This window comes from Denticeps clupeoides, chromosome 3, assembly GCF_900700375.1.
Source record: "Denticeps clupeoides chromosome 3, fDenClu1.1, whole genome shotgun sequence".
Lineage (NCBI taxonomy): Eukaryota > Metazoa > Chordata > Actinopteri > Clupeiformes > Denticipitidae > Denticeps > Denticeps clupeoides.
The window spans coordinates 26,069,235-26,089,230 of NC_041709.1; the positions used below are offsets into that span (position 1 = coordinate 26,069,235).

At 42.8% G+C, this 19,996-nt stretch overlaps 1 protein-coding gene and 1 long non-coding RNA gene across 6 annotated transcripts; one reads left to right on the plus strand and one right to left on the minus strand.

Moving 5' to 3' along the window:
- The first annotated feature begins 1,206 nt into the window (after positions 1 to 1,206).
- Positions 1,207 to 8,979, plus strand: odad3 (outer dynein arm docking complex subunit 3). 5 transcript variants are annotated; one of them, XM_028973878.1, is made up of 13 exons: positions 1,207 to 1,325; positions 1,851 to 1,963; positions 2,324 to 2,401; positions 2,483 to 2,647; positions 2,943 to 3,044; positions 3,384 to 3,509; positions 3,661 to 3,783; positions 5,208 to 5,363; positions 5,450 to 5,610; positions 5,771 to 5,927; positions 6,011 to 6,160; positions 6,347 to 6,431; positions 8,713 to 8,979. In XM_028973878.1, the coding sequence occupies exons 1-13, from the start codon at positions 1,280 to 1,282 to the stop codon at positions 8,841 to 8,843; spliced, it is 1,593 nt and encodes a 530-aa protein (XP_028829711.1). In that variant the 5' UTR covers positions 1,207 to 1,279; the 3' UTR covers positions 8,844 to 8,979. The 5 variants fall into 5 exon arrangements, with proteins under 5 accessions (XP_028829711.1, XP_028829712.1, XP_028829715.1 ...); XM_028973879.1 differs by having other exon boundaries at positions 2,486 to 2,647; XM_028973882.1 differs by lacking the exon at positions 1,851 to 1,963 and having other exon boundaries at positions 1,235 to 1,325.
- A 5,096-nt stretch (positions 8,980 to 14,075) lies between these two features.
- On the minus strand, positions 14,076 to 15,011 carry LOC114786965 (uncharacterized). Its single transcript, XR_003749271.1, has 2 exons — positions 14,859 to 15,011; positions 14,076 to 14,507 (listed from the first exon to the last, which is right to left on the minus strand). It is a non-coding gene; the product is annotated as an uncharacterized LOC114786965 (long non-coding RNA).
- Between the last annotated feature and the right edge of the window lie 4,985 nt (positions 15,012 to 19,996).

Below are 19,996 nucleotides of genomic sequence, written 5' to 3' on the forward strand. Positions count from 1 at the left end.
TCTTTTAACTTTTTATTTCTCCTTTCTTCAGTGGCGCCAATCTGCAGCAACGCGTGTGCAGACGCACGGGTGCATATATAAAAAAGGGTCGGCTGGAACCTTAACCCTTAATAATTGTTCCGTCTGTAATTCACCACTAGATGGCGGAAAAACAGTAAACAGGATTGACCATTCAAAGAACATTAAATGTAAATAACTGTTACATTTACTTTTAATTACTTGAAAATGAATTGAAAAAAAAGGACAAATCATAAATCCAATGCAGCACTAGTAGTTTTTATTCAACTTTTATGCTGTATAAATGTATAAACTATGTTCAGACCACCCCATAAAACATTTTTAAGCACAAAAGAACCAAATTCTGAATTGTAAGGTCCAACTCAAACATTACAATAAAAAAGAGAAAATAAAATCAAAGTATCCAAAACTGTGAAAATGTTCAACAATTAACAAACTGTGCTTTTTGTTCTTTCTATAGCAAACATAAATTATATCAGTTATCTTTACTGAAAAATGAGCAGACTGGCTGATATAAGAAATAAAAGAAAGTGCCCTGCCCAAAAGAATATTACAGGATTAGAGTGTAAAGCTCTTGTTTAGTTTGAGTAATGTAATTTATGGAATACAATACAAGCATATGCAGTGCATCTGGAAATTATTCACAGCACATTAACTTGTTCCACATTTTGTTATGTTACAGCCTTATTCCAAAATTGATTAAATTCTTTTTTTCCTCAGAATTCTACATGCAACATCCCATAACGATAATGTGAAAAAAGTTTACTTGAGGCATTGCCAAATGTATTAAAAATAAAAAACGGAGAAAGCACAAGTATACATAAGTATTCACAGCCTTTGCCATGAAGCTCAAAATTGAGCTGAGGTGCCTCCTGTTTGCCCTGATTTTCCTTTAGACACTTCTGCAGCTTAGTTGGCCTGATTTGGAAAGACACACACCTTCTATATACGGTCCCACAGTTGTCAGTTCATGTGAGAGCACAAACCAAGCATGAAGTCATAGCAGTGGTACTGAGTAATATCGAATAGTATATAGTTCAAGTGTTACTTGTTCTCATGTGTGGAGAGCGAGGATGGAGTCAGTCTTCGTCACCAGTTTGCCTGGCAGCCACTCCATGTTTTTGCTCTCACTCCACAGTGAAAATGCGGACTGGAATTCGGACTGGATCAGGAGCGTTTGTCGGTTGCTGGGTTACGGCTCGCAGGTTGCTGTGTGAAGAAACGCCAGCTACAGTTTTGTGCTTTTTTCATTGTTCTGAAGATGTCTGACCGCAAATCTGAGCTCCAACGCAAAATAAAGCTTCTCGGTAAGTTTCAGCCACATTGAATCCTACTTAAATACCGTACTGGCTGAGTTTCTGTCTTAACTGTAATTCGCCATTATTTTAGATTGTAATTCTCTATGTGAGACAAAGCTTTATTAGTTGATTTTTGTCTGTGTAATTACGTTTTGTTTGGCACATTTATGGACTACTTTTTACGCTGAAATGATCACGCATCTGGAAACACTGTTTCTGCTACAGATTGTGTGACAGGCATATTAACAGGCAATACTTTATTCATGCAGATGGGGGGGGTGTGTTAATAGTTACCAACTCCTCCTATTTTATTACTTAAATTTCCATCATGTGGGGCAGAGAAAAGTAGAGTTAGAGTTAGTTTTGATGCACAGTTTGCATCGACCCCAGAGTGGCTGTTTGCTGGGTATTTTTGGGGCTACCCACCACTCACCATGGAGGAATGGGATACCTATACAGCGCGGATGTGAATGGCATGTTTCTGATGCAAAGTAGCAGGTGAGCATAATTTACAACATGATCTCTGTTGAACAGAGGAAGAGAGCAGAGCAGATTACGAAAGGTCTCAGGCCACAATACAGAAAAACCGAGAAAGCATCCTCCAGATGAGACAGGAGACCGAGAGGCTTCGCAGGAAACTGGCAGAGGTCCATGAAGTTCCGTCATCAGATGCCCAACAGATAAAAACAGCCCTTCACGCTAGTACGGGCCAGTGACAGATGTGACGACCAAATAATTATGGGTCATGTCATGGCAATAATGATATATGACACCAACATGAAATATATTTCACAACTGTTATATTAGTGCACACTGTACCTTTTAAATTGCCCCTCTGGGACAAATAACGTTCATTGAATTGAACTGAATCACATGACATATTACATCAACATCAGACGGCGAATAGCAGAAACACATAAACGCCACTTTTTCAGATGCACTAGTATGTCTTGATGTTTACTGTATTGATGTAATAAACTAACATGTTGTGTGTTACTGCCTTGTAGAAAGATGAGCAGGTGATAGATGAAGCATTTAAAGGTCGTGGCAAAGAGATAGCAGCTTTCAGGAATAAGTCTGTAAAGGTGGGAAATAATTAGGCTTCAAAACACGACACATACTATACAACGCAGTTTCAAGACATCACACAAGCAATTTCTACTCAGCAGGCTGCACTGGATGTGGTGAAAGGCCAAGTGTTTGCCAAGCAGAAGAAGCTGAACGCCATGAAGCATGATACCCAGAAACTGCAGAAACGCCTGGAGGACCTGCAGCTGGAGGCCGGAAGTAAAAGTCCTCGGCTAAACTCCCAGCAGGCTGCTGAACAAAAGGTGACACATTGATTACAAATGGCCGCCCTTGTCAATAAAAATATTCTCCTGCCATACAGCGCCAGAGCCACTATTGATAAAGACACAGTCCTAATAAATGCAATGCATTTGTCTATTTGTATGTGTGTTACACCTCTACCTTTTTTTAAAATCCATTATTTTTGCCAAATTTGTACTGACCATGACTATTTGAACTCACCACTCCATAAAAGGTAATTGCCCCCCTCACACCTGTCTGCTATCAGAATGGCTGTACATGGCTTGTGTGTGCTGTGTGTGTCCGTGTGGCCTGTAGAACTTGCGGATCTTGGAGAATCGGCTCGAGAAGGTCAACATGAAGTATCAGGCTGCTGAAAACATCACAAGGGGTTACCTGAAGATCAAGGCCCATATGCAAGTAAGGAACAGATGGACCAATAACACCAAGTCTTTGTTTACTTAATAGTCATGAATTCAATAGCTGGAAACACATAGGCTGAAAGTAAAAGTGAAGTGATTGTCATTGTGAGACACTGCAGCACAGCACACGGTGACACAACGAAATGTGTTCTCTGCTTTTAACCATCACCCTTGGTGAGCAGAGGGCAGCCATGACAGGCACCCGGGGAGCAGTGTGTGGGGACAGTGCTTTGCTCAGTGGCACTCAGTGGCTTAAGGAAGTCTTGAAGGTAGCATGGTGGCTGTAATCCACAATCTAGCACTACTGCTGTTAACAATTTCCATTATTTCTGTACAGGAGGAGAGCCTAACATTCCAGCCTCAGCTGGACAGCCTCGAGACTGAGATTATGAAGAAGAAAAGGGAGCTGCAAGAGCTTCAGGTCACCAACAGTGAGGCTCAGAAATCCATGGAGATGGCAAAGGTGACACTTTTAAGATATTAGCTGACCTGGGACCAGAAACGTCAGATAATGTTTTAAGCAGTTTTCCAGAGTAAATCGCACAACAACTTCATATCATAAGATAGACATGTTCTCAATGTCAATGTATTTGAAGTATGATGTTTGTTCTCAGGCGGAGTTGCAGCGTGAGGAGGAGTTGGTATATCAGGAGCGCCGAGAGCGGGAGCGCACTCTCAACCATTTGAAAAAGCAGGTTGAGGAGCACAAAGCCCAGGCTGAGAGGGTGGAGAGAAGGGTGAGGCTTATCCCGGTGATGCATTTGTTTCTTCATTGTTTACTTTACGGGTAGATTAGAAACTATGCTCGCTTGTGTCTTGCTTGTCACAAAAATGGGGCCATGGGAGGCAGGCTGGAATCCCAATCTGCCAAAATGCCACTGAGGTGCCACTGTCTCCACACACTGCTCCCCGGGCGCAGTCATGGCTGCCCACTGCTCACCAAGGGTGATGGTTAAATACAGAGAAGCAAGTTCCTTCGGGAATAATAAAGTATAACAAAACAAACAAAAAATAATACTGATTTACAGCCTCTACTTAGGTAGCAGTGGTGGCCTAGCGATTAAGGAAGCGGACCCATAATCAGAAGGTTGCAGGTCCGAATCCCAAACCGCCAAGGTGCCACTGAGGTCCCCTTGATCAAGGTACCGTCCCCACATACTGCTCCCTGGGCGCCTGTCATGGCTGGCAACTGCTCACCAAGGATGATGATTAAAAGCAGAGGACACATTTCATTGTGTCACCGTGTGCTGTGCCGCAGCGTTTCACAATGACAATCACTTCACTACTAGTTAGTCAGTTTCACCCAGATGATTCTTCCAGATGCAACCGGCTGAGCTGGTCAGACCAGACATCCCTTACATCAGCAGTGTCCAGCCAATCCTGGGAGATCCCAAGGCCGTTCCCAAGACCACCAAGAGATATTATCCTGCCAGAGGGTCCTGGGCTTTTCTTGGGGTCTCTGCACAGTGGGGCAACCTCTCAGAGGGCATCCTTATGACATGCCTAACCTCTCGATGCCGGGTGTCAGCAGCGCAACTTCAAGGTTCTCTCTGATTGCTGAGCTTCTCAACTCCAGCAACCCTGCAAAGAAACCTCATTCCAGTCGCATTTATCTGTCTTGTTTTTACAGTTAAAATCTCTGTTTACCACGACATACTGGTGCTGCGCACTGAAAAAAAAAAACTGTTGATGCTGATCTGATCCACTTGTCAATTCCTTGTCCAAGAAGTTCACTCTACTACTTAGGGGTTCCTACTAACCCCTACTAAGGGGTTCCTTTTGCACAAGGGGAGGTGTCACCCACCAAAAGAAAGTCACTTTTGTAACACAAAAACTTTGGAAACATCAACACAAAGCAAAACATAATGTCGGATTTGTTCAAATAGACCCTCTTCATAATTTAAGTTCTCTTGTGGATCCGAGGCATACTTTAGCTAGGTATGGATATTATAATATAGCCTCACATGGCTATGAAATAAAAAGATTTAGAACTGGCAAAGTTTTTTTAAGATTGATTTGTAACTACAACTGTCCAACACTGCATCTCATCACAACAGCAATGGATTAGACCACCAGAAAATAATGTAAAAAACATGGTTCCATTTAGGAAGATATTAGCAGAACTAGAGAAAGTAACATAATCAAGATCTTCTGCTCCCAGGCCCAGCGTGCAGCTATGCAGCAGGACGAGCTAAGCAGTGAAGCCCCCCACAGTGCCGTCGCTTTCGAGGAGGAGGAGGAGCAACAGCTCCCCATCTCCCTTAGCGATGAACCCTTCCAGCGCATCAAAGAGGCCACCGGACTCATCAACCCACAGGTCCCCTTTCACATTTACTTACTTATCCATGAGCCCATCATTGTGAACTCATTGTCAACTTCTGTTTGTGTTCTGTGTGTCTCTAGGAGATTGTGGAGTGGTATGTCTCCCAGGAGAACACCCAGAAGCAGCTGGAGAGCCTGAAGGTAGAGAACGAGAAAACCCTGCAGCAGCTGAAAGAGGAACTAGAGCAGCTCCAAGGCCAATTACAGGACATGAAGTACTCAAAGGAGGAGAAAGCTGCCAGGTACACATGCTGCAAGTTCTGCTGCTTCAGTGTGAAATTTTGAAATGTCCATCATACCCACAATAACAACAGATTTGGCAGAGGACAATCACTAGAAGAGTGATCTCTACACGTCTTAGCATTGCTCAATGGCATGTGTTTATGTGTGTGTTTTTGGCAGTCGGCAGAAAGAGCTGGAAGAGTGCAGGCAACATCTGCAGGTGGAGCTGCAGCGGCGGGATGCAGCAAAAGAGCATGTGGACTCGCTCGGCCGCACCCTCATCACCGTCCAGGCTGGAGTAGAACATCTCAGCGACAAGCTGGAGCACATCCAACTGGTACAGTGCAAAACAGAGTGCTGATTGTGAATCCTGCCTAGTTGAAATGATCTAATTAGCTTATGAATTATTATCGGCCCCAGCCTGCTGATGAAAAAGTACAAGTGGATCCCAACTCTGAGGAGTACATCCTGCAACTCTTGGTCCAGGTTGAAAAGAAAATGCTGCAGCTGCAGGAGGAGCTACATGGCAAAGACCTGGCAACTATCACTAAAGAGATGGAAGATGAAGAGGTGTGTATATGTATGTGTGTGTGTGTTTCCACAAACATGGGAGTTCATGTTCATATTTTAAATGAGAATCATTATGATTTAAAATATGTGAGTGTGTGTTTGTCTAAAACCCTGTTGCGTGATGGGCAGGCTGGTCTTTGTTTCTGTTACTTGACTGGTACTAACAGGGTTTTTTTTTTTTGCCAGTTCTTGTCTAGCATTGAGAGGCATCTGCCTCTTTCTAATACCCGCATCCAGCAGCCCGAGGCCCAGAAACAGGATCCCTACGATGGTGAGAGACTCCCAAAACATATAAACAGCTTGAAATGTATAATATAAACAAGAAATTTTCATTTTCTTAAAATCAGGAGCACCCAAAAGGATGTTTGTGTCTATAAATCAAATAGTAAATCTTCTAGCCCAATAACCAAGTAATGACTGTACTGAAATATATTTTAACATATTTGGTTGAAGGAAATATTATAATAGTTTGAGATGTATTAATTAGATTTTCAGATTATCACATATTCACTGTAATCATGAATACATCTATATACATTTATATATTTGTGGGGTTTTCCCAGTGCGCATCAGTGCATTGGGGGAACACATTTATTCTAGTCCTATTAAACAGAAATATTTAATATATTTTGTTATACATGAAATACAAGCAGTAATAACAACAATAACAGAGAGACATAACTGGTAATACCCGCAGTTTTCTTGGCTTGCTTGACATCTCAATGTGGGACGTGTGGCTATTCGCTAAAGCCCATGACTGAAGGTGCTTTCATGCCTGAAAGGTTCAGCAAGGAGCCCTGCCTTGTTTTATTAAACCCTGCTGCACACATCCAGTGACCCATTCCTCACCTTTTCATGTGGTGTTTGTCTATGAGTCCTTGTGAGTTTCTATGTGCATTAGTCTAGAACTTTGATTTAACAGTCGAGCTTCAGAATGAGCTATTTTGTGAGCTCATTTGGTGGCACTGATTAGCTCCCTCTTCTCACGTTTATTAATTCTGGCCTGCACTCACCTTCTCTCTGTACGCTGACTCATCATTCTTGCTGATGAGACCCACCATGGTCGTGTCATTGGCAAACTTGATGATGTGGTTGGAGCTGTGCTTTGCTGCACAGTCGTAGGTCAGCAGGGTGAACAGCACTGGACTGAGCTCCTCAGGGTCCAGTTGCAGAGAGAGGTGTTCAGGCCCAGCAGGCTCAGCTTCTCGACCAAGTGTTGAGGAATGATGGTGTTGAATGTTGAACTGTAGTCTAGATACGACACTGAAGACTTCTTCAGCATGGGCACGATGGTGGTGGTCTTGAGAGGTGTTGGAACAATGGCTGTGCTCAGTGAGATGTTGAAAACATCTGCCAGCTGGTTTGCACATTCTCTGAGGATCTTCCAGGCATGTTGTCTGGTCCAGCAGCCTTTCGTGAGTTAACTCTACAAAGAGTTTTCCTCATGCCCACCATGGTTAGACACAGCACCTGATCACTGGTAGGAGGATTGGATTTCCTTCGTCATGTTGTTCAGTGTGTCGAATCGTGCATAGAAGTCATTCAGTTCATCTGGTAGGGAGGGGTCCCTGTCACAGGCAGTTCACAGTCCTGTAGTTTGTGACTGCTTGGAAAATGGCAGCTGTTTTGGGACAGCATTTTGAGAGGCGTGAGCAGGAGCAGTGGTGTGTGACCTGAACAATGACCTGAAATATAACCCAACTGACCAGAGCGACCGTATGAAATGAGGAAGGAGCTGCTGTTACAGCTTCTCAGTTTTTGGAAGTGGAAATGGGAAAAGGGAAGGTTCACTTATACACGGCCATAACCATTAAACAGTCATTGTTAAACTCACTAGACTCAGGCCACACCTCAGTGCTGACCCAAACCGCTGACCCTGACCACTTGAGGACTTCCCTGTGGCCGCGCCAGCCCACCGACCAGACATCGTACTCACACCCCTGCTCATAGTCTCTCATACCACGCACACTCTGACAATGACAGGACACAACATGACAGATAGTATGGAAAATTTGGATCTTCTCATTGGGTAATTTTTGTCTTTTTACAGAATTATGTTGTTTATGAATGACTGTTGTTCAGTTATTGTCCTAATCGACTGCTGTTCTGAAATAACAGCCTGCCATGAAAGTGAAGAGTGAAAATGAAGTGATTGTCATTGTGATACACTGCAGCAGAGCACACGGTGCACACAACAAAATGTGTTCTCTGATTTTAACCAACACCTGTGGTGAGAAGTGGGCAGCCATGACAGGCACCTGGGGAGCAGTGTGTGGAGACGGTGCTTTGCTCAGTGGCACATAGGTGGCACCTTGGCAGATTGGGATTCGAACTGGCAACCTTCTGATTATGGGGCCGCTTCTTTAACCGCTAGGCCACCTCTGCCCCTGAAATATCAGGACCATTTCCAGGACCATTATCTTCACAGTTCCTTCTTTGCATTGATTTCCTGAGGGGGAACTGATGAGATGCATGTCTGGATGCTGTGAGAGTGGAGGTAAATTTAACTAAAGTTCCTTCTGGTTCTTTCTTGCTCACCATGTAAACAACAGATGATGACGACGTCAGTGCCGACCACGAGAGTGATGTCATCACTCGGGCCACCCTCAAGCACAAATCACAACTCATCATCGATTCCAAGGCCAAAAGGAAAACACGCACTAAGAAGAAGAGCAAGATCTAAACCTTATGCTTTACTGTACTGTATATACAATGCAGCATCTGAGAGGAAGTTGTTACATACAGAATAGGTATTATATGCATGATCAAATTCAGTATAAAAAAAAGCAATAACAGTAATAAATCACAATAGTAACATGTGTCTGTGTCATTGCATTATTTTGCAACATCTGAGGCCCTGTCTAAAACAGGTTGTCGATTCCTAGAAAACCTGCGTTCACATGGGAGTGTGTTTTGAAATTTTGCAATCCACCAGGAGACACAGAGAACGCCCACACACCTGTAAGTGGCATCTGGAACATGTTGTACTTCACCAGCCTTTTTTTTCATGAAAAAAGTACAGCCTGAGTAGAATTCCTTTTGTTGAACATGTAATCCGCCATTGTTGTTATGTGTGAAACATTTGGGGTTATAGGTCAGGTTGGAGGTTATATTAGCATTTTTCCCCAAAAGATGTGTTTTGTGCGGTCCACTCGAATACGCTCTAGAACCCCTAAATCAGGGGTTCCCAATCATTTTTCCTTGAAGCCCCCCCGGCCTGTGTCCAAGACAAGCCAGGTCCCCAGAACCCCAATTCCTTCTTTCATACACACTATAAAAATAAAATGAACAATTACAAACTTGACAACATGAAAAAAAGTTTACTTGAGGTTTTGACAAACTTATTAAAATGTAAAAAAAAAAAAAAAAAAAACTGAAAACCTTTGCCTTTGCCATGAATCTCAAAATTGAGGCCGCCCCCCATTTCGGGCAATCAGACCACATCACTGTTATGCTAGTTTCAGCATACAGACTGCTCTTTAGATGTACAAAACTGGTTCTGAAGCAGGTGAGCACGTTGCCAGCAGGAGCCATTTTGAGTGCATTGACTCAATGTTCAGGGAGGCTGCAACCAACGGCAACAATATCATAAATATGGACACATCAGTCAACAGCTACATCAGCAAATGCACTGATGACGTCGCAGTCTTCAAGTCAATCACCACATGATCCAACCAGAAACTGTGGATGACTGCAGAGGTATGTGAACTGCTCAAGGTTCGAGACTCAGAAAGGGTGGCCCTAAGATCAGCAAAGGCCAAACTGTGTTGAGCCATTACAGCATCAAAACGTGCACAAGACCAGAAAAATCACAGCCACTTCCAGGACAGCGGCGACATGGCGCATGTGGCAGGGCATCCACGCAGTCACAAACTACAGGACTAAAACCTCTGCCTGTGACAGTGACCTCTCCCTACTGAATGCGCTGAATGATTTTTATGCACAATTCAACATAGAACAATGTGACTCTGAGGAAACCCTCCTCCCAGTGATCAGGAGCTGTGTTGTGATGTGAGAAATTCGGATGTGAGAAATTCGTCACAGATTCAACTCACTTTCGACTCACTGAGCACCGCTGTTGTTCCAACGTGTCTCAAGGCCCCCATCATCATCATGCCTGTGCTGAAGAAGTCTTCAGTGTCATGTTGTAAGAATTACTATACTGTATTTACATCCATCATGATGAAGTGCTTTCAGAGGCTGTTCATGAAACATGTGAACAGCCTGCTGCTCTCCACCCTGGACCCAGTGCAACTGCTCCACAGAAGATGCCATCGGCACCTGCCTGCATTTGACCCTCATCTATCTGGACAATAAAGAAACATACACATAAATACTGCACATAGACTTCAGTTCAGCATTCAACACCATCATTCCTCAGCACCTGTTTCAGAATCTGAGCCTGCTGGGCCTGAAGACCACCCTGTGCAACTGGATCTTGGACTTCCTGACTGAAATACTGGATCACCAAACTGAGCACTGGAGTTCCTCAGGGCTGTGTGCTCAGTCCAATGCTGTTCACCCTGATGACCCACAACTGTGCAGCAAACAACAGCTCCAACCATTTCATTAATCTTGCCAATGACACGACTGTGGTGGGTCTCATCAGCAAGAATGATGTGTCATCGCACAGAGAGAAGGTGCATCAACAATCTGTTTCTGAAAGTAAACAAAACTGAAGAGATTACAGTTGATTTCAGAAGAGAACGAAAAGACCACTCACCACAGAACATCGATGGTTCCTCAGTGTTCATCTAGAGGAGAACCTCTCCTGGACTCTCAACACAAAGAACACTTCCTCTGAGGAAAGCCCATCTCCCACCTTCCATCCTCACCACCTTCTATAGAGGGACCATTGAGACCATTCTGACCAGCTGCATCACTGCCTGGATGAGAACTACACCACATCAGACCGCAAGACCCTACATTGGATAGTGAGGACAGCTGAGAAGATCACCGGAGTCTCTTTTCCCTCCATAACGAACATTTACAACATACACTGCATCCAGAAACTCTCTATTCCCCAACTCAAGGACACTTAATCACACACACATATACACACGGGTGGCACCACTCTCGCTGAACACGGGGGTCGTTCCCCCACCACGACTCACCTTGCCATGGCTCGACCCTCTCCCACAGCAGACACTCCAGTGTACCCCGCTGGTGCCTGCAGCCGTCGTCTGTCTTCTCTTCCTCTTTCTATGGATTCTGCTGCATTCTGTCACACAGTGAAAATTCTGCGGTAGGTGACAGTTACCACAAATTAGTAACAGCACTGCACAAATAATTAATTCTACTTACTAATAACCCAACCCTATACTGCACACAAAGCAAAACCGTGTAAAAAATGTAAGAAGGGCAAAGGGGAACACACTAAACATATGAAAAGACAAGGACACCACCAATGTTCCACCAATAAATAAACCACCAATAAAATAAACAACATTAATGCATAACATACTCAATCTAGATCCTCCTCTCTTGTCCGGCAAGGCTCTAAACACCAAAAACTAAACAAAAGAAACCTCAGGGATTGTCCACAGTCGGCTGTGCTCACATCACTTTTTAGTGCCTTCTTCTGTCCTTGGGGTGATGTGTGTCAGTGATTGTCATTGTGATACACAGCCCAGCACACGGAGACACAACGAAATGTGTCCTCTGTATTTAACCATCACCCTTGGTGAGCAGTGGGCAGCCATGACAGGCGCCCAGGGAGCAGTGTGAGGGGACACTGCTTTGCTCACCTTAGTGGCACCTTGGCTGCACCTTGGCGGATCAGGATTCCTTAACCACTAGGCCACCACTGCCCAGTGCGATAAGGTCCACAGACTGTGGTACAGAAACTTGTGTGCACAAGATACTTTTTTTTGCATTTCATGGCTCCGCTGCTGTGAGCTAGCTTCTTGCAAAAAATGAAATATCTTCCCCCGAATAACTGTTCAATGCATGCATTCACAATATCAGATTTAAGAGTTTACTACGGTGGCCCTGAAGTGCAAACCACACAAACAAATTGAGAATCACAAAAACAAAAGAAGAATCACAACAACAAAAGAAGAATCACAAAAATAAACTGAGAATCACAATTACATTACGAAACCGGAAAGGGTAGGTACCAGTCAGCAACAGGAGACATCACTGATTGGACGACGGTCTTTCGTCTTTGGAACCGGAAGTTCCTCTGCCTGTAGCGCATTTTTCAAAACATGAACATTACCAGTGACCCAAACGTAGCTCTCGCTATTCGAGAATATTTTGTGTAAAGAGTCTTGGTGTGATACCAATGAGATTACGAACAGACCCCGGGACTGAGAATGGGACTATGGCAGCAGTACAGTGTACGATCCGTCACGCGCACACGGACTATTATGCTGGATCGTCAAGCCACAGTTACGGATCATCTACTGGGAATCAGCACATCGAGTCATGGTGGTCTTATTTCAGAAGAGGAAGGTGGGTACATTTGTGTCTGGTAGATGTAGGCTACAGTAAAAGCTGATCAGATCGTTTTTATACATGCATTTAAGAGAATATAGTAGCGTCCTGCTGGACGTGTTGAGAAGTTGGATTAGATAGACGTTAAGAGCCGTCACTTTATTACAGGAACTGAAAATGGTCACTGTCAGCTGTTGTGACGCAAAGAGCATGCCTGCCTAGATTTAACCACGCCAATACAATATGAAAAAAAAAAAACACGCCGCAACTCAGACCAAACTCTCTCTCCACTCCTCACAACCAACACACAGGGCAGAGTGAAAAAAATACAGCATTTTAACAATAACATTACTGCTGGGTCGCTACAATATTTATGGAAAACTAATATGCATTACTTTGTTTGACATCCGTTTGTGGCATGTTTTAAATTAGACAAATGTAACAGGGGATATATATTTTTTCAAACACTATAAAATGACCAAGAACAAAGCTAAATTGATACTTAAATATTACTAATTATATACCCAGGTCTCAGTTTTGGATGGACTTGTTTGGAGACCTAAGAGACGAACACCAATGCTTGCTGAGATTCTGCTTCAGCAGGGTTCTACAGACAGACCTGGATGAATGCAAAGACCTCTGGAACAAACACAGGATCCGGCCAAGCAGACTTGCATCTTGTCCAGGGGGGATTCCAAACGAACTCTATCTCTTGCCTCACAGGTATTTGAGTTCTTAAAAAAATGAATTAAGCTTTTGCATTAAACTAAATGCAAATTGTTATCTTATTGCTTAAGTTGGTTAATATATATTCATAATTTTACACATAAGTATGATAGAGCAGTTTATAACCTGTCACTGCATGCGTTGATTTATATAGTTCCATATTGTCAGCAAAAAAAATCCTTCACTGTTCTATTTTCATTTTGCAGATATGGTTCAGGAGACTGTGGATTTGCTGTTGAGGAGAGGGAACTGGATGTGTTTCCTGAGGAGAGGCTACCGGTTGGATTGTGTGGTGATCCAAACATTGAGGAATATTTACAACAGGCCCTACAACAAAACACACTGCAGCAGCCACAAGACTGGGAATCAGCCACAGAACTGTATTTGGCCCTGATGGACATAGCTGGGTTTTAGACACCAACTAACTGAACTTCAGTTTTGAATGTGTAATAAGGCACTCCGCGCGTCATCCACTCATGAATTGCTCTACAGCTGATGGACAGCCATAATGAAAAACAGAAGGGTCAGAGTTACTCTGACGAAGACACACACTGTGTTGACACTTTAGTGCCTTTCCTTTTTTGCACCTAATAGAACCTTTGGACTCAATGGAGTGCTCCAGCCCTTCTGTTTTTCCTTCAGTTTTTAATGTACGTAGTGGTTCTTTTCCCTCTTGCTAAATTGAATATAATATTGTTCATAATATACAGCACCTGGCATGGATTTAAATATTAACATTTAACCACAAGGAAACATTTGAAATGTTTCTTTAATAAAACCATTTATAAATAGTGTCCAGCATATGTTTTCCAACATACACAATATTCAGAATAAAACAAGTCTTTAACAAGATGGAAGTTGCTTGTCACATGAATGTGTTAAGTAGTGTGCCAAGGGCAGCTGAACTTGACAGGATAACATAGTGACTGTAACATGACCTTGGTGATTTAAGAACATCCAAATCCTGGAGCATTTTGAATTCCAAAGTCCATGTTGGCTTTAAAGATGCTGTATGAGTCACAGATGGGAAGCTTCAGAGTATTTGTACAGGTGTTTGCAACTGGAAAAGGCGAATCACTGAAAAACTGGATGCATGGTGGTGGTGTCATTCCTGCCGGTGGAACTGCTGTCAGCCCTGTGGCAAACATCATCAAATCTTCCAGACACACTGCTGTTACCTTCTCTGAAAGAAGAAAGTAAACACTGTAGTACATTACAGAAAATGTATTTCCTTACCACTCCTTTCATAAAACTATAAACAAAAAGGCATCCATCAGAATCAAGGAGATAATCTGCCCAAAAGCCAAGTGTTAGGACCTCCTTATGCCGCCTGTTGCTGTGGAGTTTGTTTAACACTAGAACTGCCATCAAACCTTCACTACTAGAAAGGTCTTGAGCAGTCATGCTCAAGACAGCGGTGTGCATTTTCAAATGAGCCTCGATTTTCCGAGTTCGCTTCGTGGAACAGCCCTCTAGCTAATGCTAGGCTAATACAACCATAAAAACAAAACTTTTATCATGCTTGTTAACTTACTCGATGGGCGTGAAGTGTCTCCGATACTAGATGCGTCATAAAGCCTTTTGCCACAGCCGCTGCAAAAGTTCGGTGACTCCTCCACCAACTTTTTCCCACAGTCTGAACAAAACATTCCGCCGTTCAAACGAAATGCGCTACAGGCAGAGGAACGTCCGGTTCCAAAGACGAAAGACTGTCGTCCAATCAGTGATGTCTCCTGACTGGTACCTACCCTTTCCGGTTTCTTAATGTAATTGCGATTGGTCAATTTGCTGTTGTGATTCTTCTTTTGGTTTTTGTGATTCTTCTTTTGTTTTTGTGATTCTTCTTTTGTTTTTGTCCCAAACATGGATTTTATTGCCAAGAATATTTAATTCTTTAAATTAAGGAATTATCCACTTCTTGTTTACATTACATTAAACTTCTTGTTTACATTACATTAACATCCATTGCTCATTTAAGTGGAGGGCTTGAAACAATGAATTCGGATGAAGATGTTAATTCCAAACCAAATTGGGTTAAAAGGGCTGGTTTTTACTGTTTTTTTCGCATCAGTTTGTTACCACATGTCCAAGATTGTGAGCAGACAACAAAATATAGAGCCCTTGAACCAGACACCAACTGCGAAGTCTAGGAAGAGCCAAAACAAGACCCAAGAGGAAGATCTAGAATCAATACTCCAGCAGTGTGACCTCTTGCATGAGGGTGATCACACAGGAATAACAGAAGCATTCCACCTTCTTCAACACTATAAGAAAATTTATAGCAAAAGCCCTGAGTTCTTGTGGCGCCTGGGCCGGTCTTACATTGACATGTACTACATCACAAAGGATCCAGAGGAAAAGAAATCTTATGCTATTAATGGCTGTAATGAGGCCAAGATCGCTTTGATGAGGAAAAGACTCAGCGCTGAATGTCACAGGCAGTTTGCCATTCTTACCAGTCTCAAAATAAAAAATAGTGTCGGCCCTGAGAAAATCGAAACCAACTACATCCTCAAGCAACATTTAGACAGATTTTTCATCATGGATCATGAGGATCCTGTCTGTTACTACTTGCTGGGTTGTTGGTGCTATGATATGTCCACACTAAATTCAACGGAGAACATTTATGTGTCTACCGTTTTTCCACATTATCATAAATTGACATCAGTTTCCCATGCTTTGTACAACTTTCTTAAGGCAGAAAGGCTCAGTTCTGGCTGCTCTTTGAGCATAAAGATCAACATTGCAAAGTGTTACAAGGAGTTAGGAAATTTTGCAGAATGCGATTATTGGGCCAGAAAGGCTAGGAACATGCTCAACAATGTACCTAATGAACTGCAAGCTTTAAATGAAAAGACAAATTTAGAATTATAAAAAAACCTGAAAGGTTACTTCGAAACGGGGAGTGGGGAAGGGAATTGGGCTGCAACAATGTATGCACACGCAGATAGGGGAACCGGCTAAAGCCACACTCTTAATGGTTTTGTGATTTATTATTTGTTGATTTATTCATTTTATTTAGAGTTGTCTGGTGGCATAAAAAGGGCAAGGTCATCAAAAGACCATATTTCCACATCCTAGTGTAGCGCCCCTAGCCCAGCCAGGGATACGCTCCCTGTGTTCCCTCTGAACTGAGGTTCAGAAATAAAGTATTTAAATAAAGTATTTAACTATTAAAACAATTGTTACATTTTGGATATGCTCATTTTCTCCCACCACTTACCAATAAGGAAAACCACTAAATTCACAAATTAACACCACAAGTAGTCTAACGCAAACAAAGAATTTACTAAATATATTTACATACTATATTAATAATCAGAACATGAACAATTAGATAAAATAATATTAAACTCAACAAATGAACGACATGAAGGAACCTCAGGAACGGTCCTGGTGTCCAGCAGAGCTCGCTCGGTCCGAGTGCGTCTTCCCTTCCGTGACCCGCGTGCCACGTCGGTGTCGTATTGACCGCTCGGTTTTCGCGCTCGTAATTTAACTATAATACCCGCTATAGTAATGGGTCACTGTTTCCCACTAGTACAATATGTTCCGACGGTTATAAATGAGCTACATGAGCTATGTATATATTTCTACCAGAATATATATACATATATTATATACATATTCTTCTCCCCCAATCACCCACCGCTCACACACAGTAGGCAGGTAGTACATATATTACCGAAAGGAAATACATTACATATATAAAAAATAAATTAAATGCAAATACAACACATTATTCCTCCATACAATAAATAAACACCTTATCCAGGCATTTATCAGTTTCTGTGAAATAAATAAAATGGCGTGGCATGAGGTGTGTATAACCTAAGTTGTATCTTACTGACTTGATCCTATATGAATCACTACACCCCGGTGTAGTGACTACTGTCTACTGTCAGTGGCTGATCAATACTTTGTCCGGGTTTGTCATAGGTTTAGTCTTTCCCTTTCTATGATTAACGAAGGTATATTCCCAGCTTCGTCCTCAGACTCAGATTCCTCTTCTATTGGAGTGTCCAGTTCTTCAGACACTTCGTCTTCCAGACCAGATGAATCCATTTCAGGTCCATTTAGTATTTCTTGATCCAGAACTACATGTGATTCTTCACCACCATGGATATGTTCCGTTTCTGTTGTTCCTTGAGGCAAAGAATGCAAATCAAATGGCATTGATCTAAATTCAATGTAAGACTGTCCACCCTCAGATTCTTCTGACGATTCTACTCCTCTTTCCTGATTCTGGGTTTCAGTATCTGGACATTGTTTTTTCTGTCGACGTTGTCGATGGCTGGAGTTCTGAGATGCTTCAGTCACCTCTACTGTGGATGGAAGTCTCACTGCCTCTCCAATAGGTAGTAGATGATCACGGTGTAGAACTTTCATCTTACCAGTTCCTGTTTCCGGTTGAACCTGATATACAGGTAAGTTCGACAATTTCCTCTTCACACGATATGGCACAGAACCCCAACGAGATTGAAGTTTGTGTTTCCCATGCAATCCAAGATTTTTCAATAGCACTCGGATCCCCAGGATCTAAAGACTGAGCGACCACTCTTTTATCATATGATCTCTTGTTACGTTGGTGAGTTTTATTCGCCACAGCTGTAGCAAGCTGGAATGCTTCTTGCAAACTCATCTTTAACTTTTCACGTATTGTGAATGAGTAACCATGTCATTGTTGTCCAGTGAAGTACTGAAACAAATGTCCACAGAAAGTCTTGCTTCCTTCCCAAACATCAAACAATAAAGGGAAAATCCTGTTGCGTAATTTCTGGTGCTATTATAAGCATGCACCACATGCCCAAGGTGTTGACTCCACTTTAGCTTCTTGTCAGCACTCAAGGTCCCTAACATGGACAGCAGTGTCCGATTGAATCTCTCAGGCTGAGGATCACCTTGAGGATGATATGGTGTAGTTCTTGATTTCTTTATACCCATCATGTTTGTCAACTCTCGGATCAGGCGACTCTCAAAGTCTCGTCCTTGATCCGAGTGAATACGAGCAGGAACCCCGTAATGTACGAAGTACTTGTCCACTAGCACTCTGGCCACTGTGCCCACTTTCTGATTACGGGTGGCAAAAGCCTGTGCGTAGAGAGTAAAATGATCTGTGATCTCAAAAATATTACCCAGACCCTTAGAGTCAGGTTCCAAGGTCAAAAAATCAATACATACTAAATCCATGAGTCCACTGCTCCTGATTTGATTCAGGGGAGCAGCCCTTTCACATGGACTTTTCCGTGTCACTCAGTATCCACACAACTTAATGTACTGTTCAACATCCTTGGCCAAACCGGTCTCCCAGCTGATCAACCACTCTGTCCGTCCCAAGATGTGCAGCCTCATAATGCTTTCAACACTGTGCCTCTAAACCGACGTGGTAGTACCAATTGTGCTTTTTCCACTTCTCCTCAATTCACTTTTACGAAAGAGCAGTTCATCTTTCAGAATCAACTTGTCAGCTTCTTGCTTGAATAATGCAATCTCTTGGTCAGTTCCAGTACCAACTGGCCATGTCCCTTGTAGTTTAGCCTTCAAGAATAAGCCCACTACAGGATCTTGTTTCTGTGCTTTGATCAACTCTGCTTGAGTCATCAACTCCAATGAATTCAGGTCCAATCGGGTAGGAAAAGCATGCAGTTCTGGAACACATTCTGGAGTTGCTTCTAGTTGCTGTATCAGTGGAATCTCGTATCCAGGTCTGTAACACACGTCAAAATCGAATGTAGCCAATGACGCTAGCCATTTATGCCCAGTAGCGTTAAGCTTTGCAGACTTCAGAACATACGTGAGTGGGTTATTGTCTGTTTCTACAGTAAATGGAGCCCCATAAAGGTAATCATGGAACTTACCCACCACGCTCCACTTTAGTGCCAGAAATTCCAACTGATGAATGTGATATCTCTGTTCAGCACTATTCAATCTTCGACTGGTGTATGCAACAGGTCTCAAACCCTCTGGGTGTTCTTGATTTAAAACCACGCCCAGCCCCTCCAGGCTGGCATCCACATGTAGTACATATGGTTTGCTTGGGTCAGCAAAGGCCAGTACTGGTGGATGGGTAAGTGCATACTTGATCTGATTGAACGCATGAGTACATTCCACAGTCCATCGGTCCCCAAACTATTCAGACTTCTTGAAGTACTCCCCAGCGGTTTCTTTCTGAGATGTCTTTCCTTTTTGCATTGGAGGGTATCCTTTTGTGAGTTCTGTAAGTGGCTTGGTGATCGCGGAGTAATTTTGGATAAACCTGCAGTAATAACCACAGAAACCTAAGAAATCAATGGGTTGTGGCCAATTAGCAACTGCTGCTACCTTGTCTGGGTCTGTAGCAATGCCATCCTTCGAGACAATGTGTCCCACATATTTGACTTCCATCTGACAGAACACACACTTGTCTAAAGACACTTTTAAGTAGGCATTCTTCATATTGTAGGCATTCTTCATATTGTTCCAAAGAATCTCCAAAGACAATAAAGTCATCGAGGTAAACTAAAACCTCATATTCACATCTCCACGCAACTAATTCATGGTCGTGCTTCTTCCTTGGTGGTATATGTGCTCATAATGATGTTTGACGAGCAGGGCTGACACATGAGATTTCTTCGGAAGTATCGCAGGATGCTTAACATCATGATGTGAGGCTGACTGAGCACAGAGTGAGTG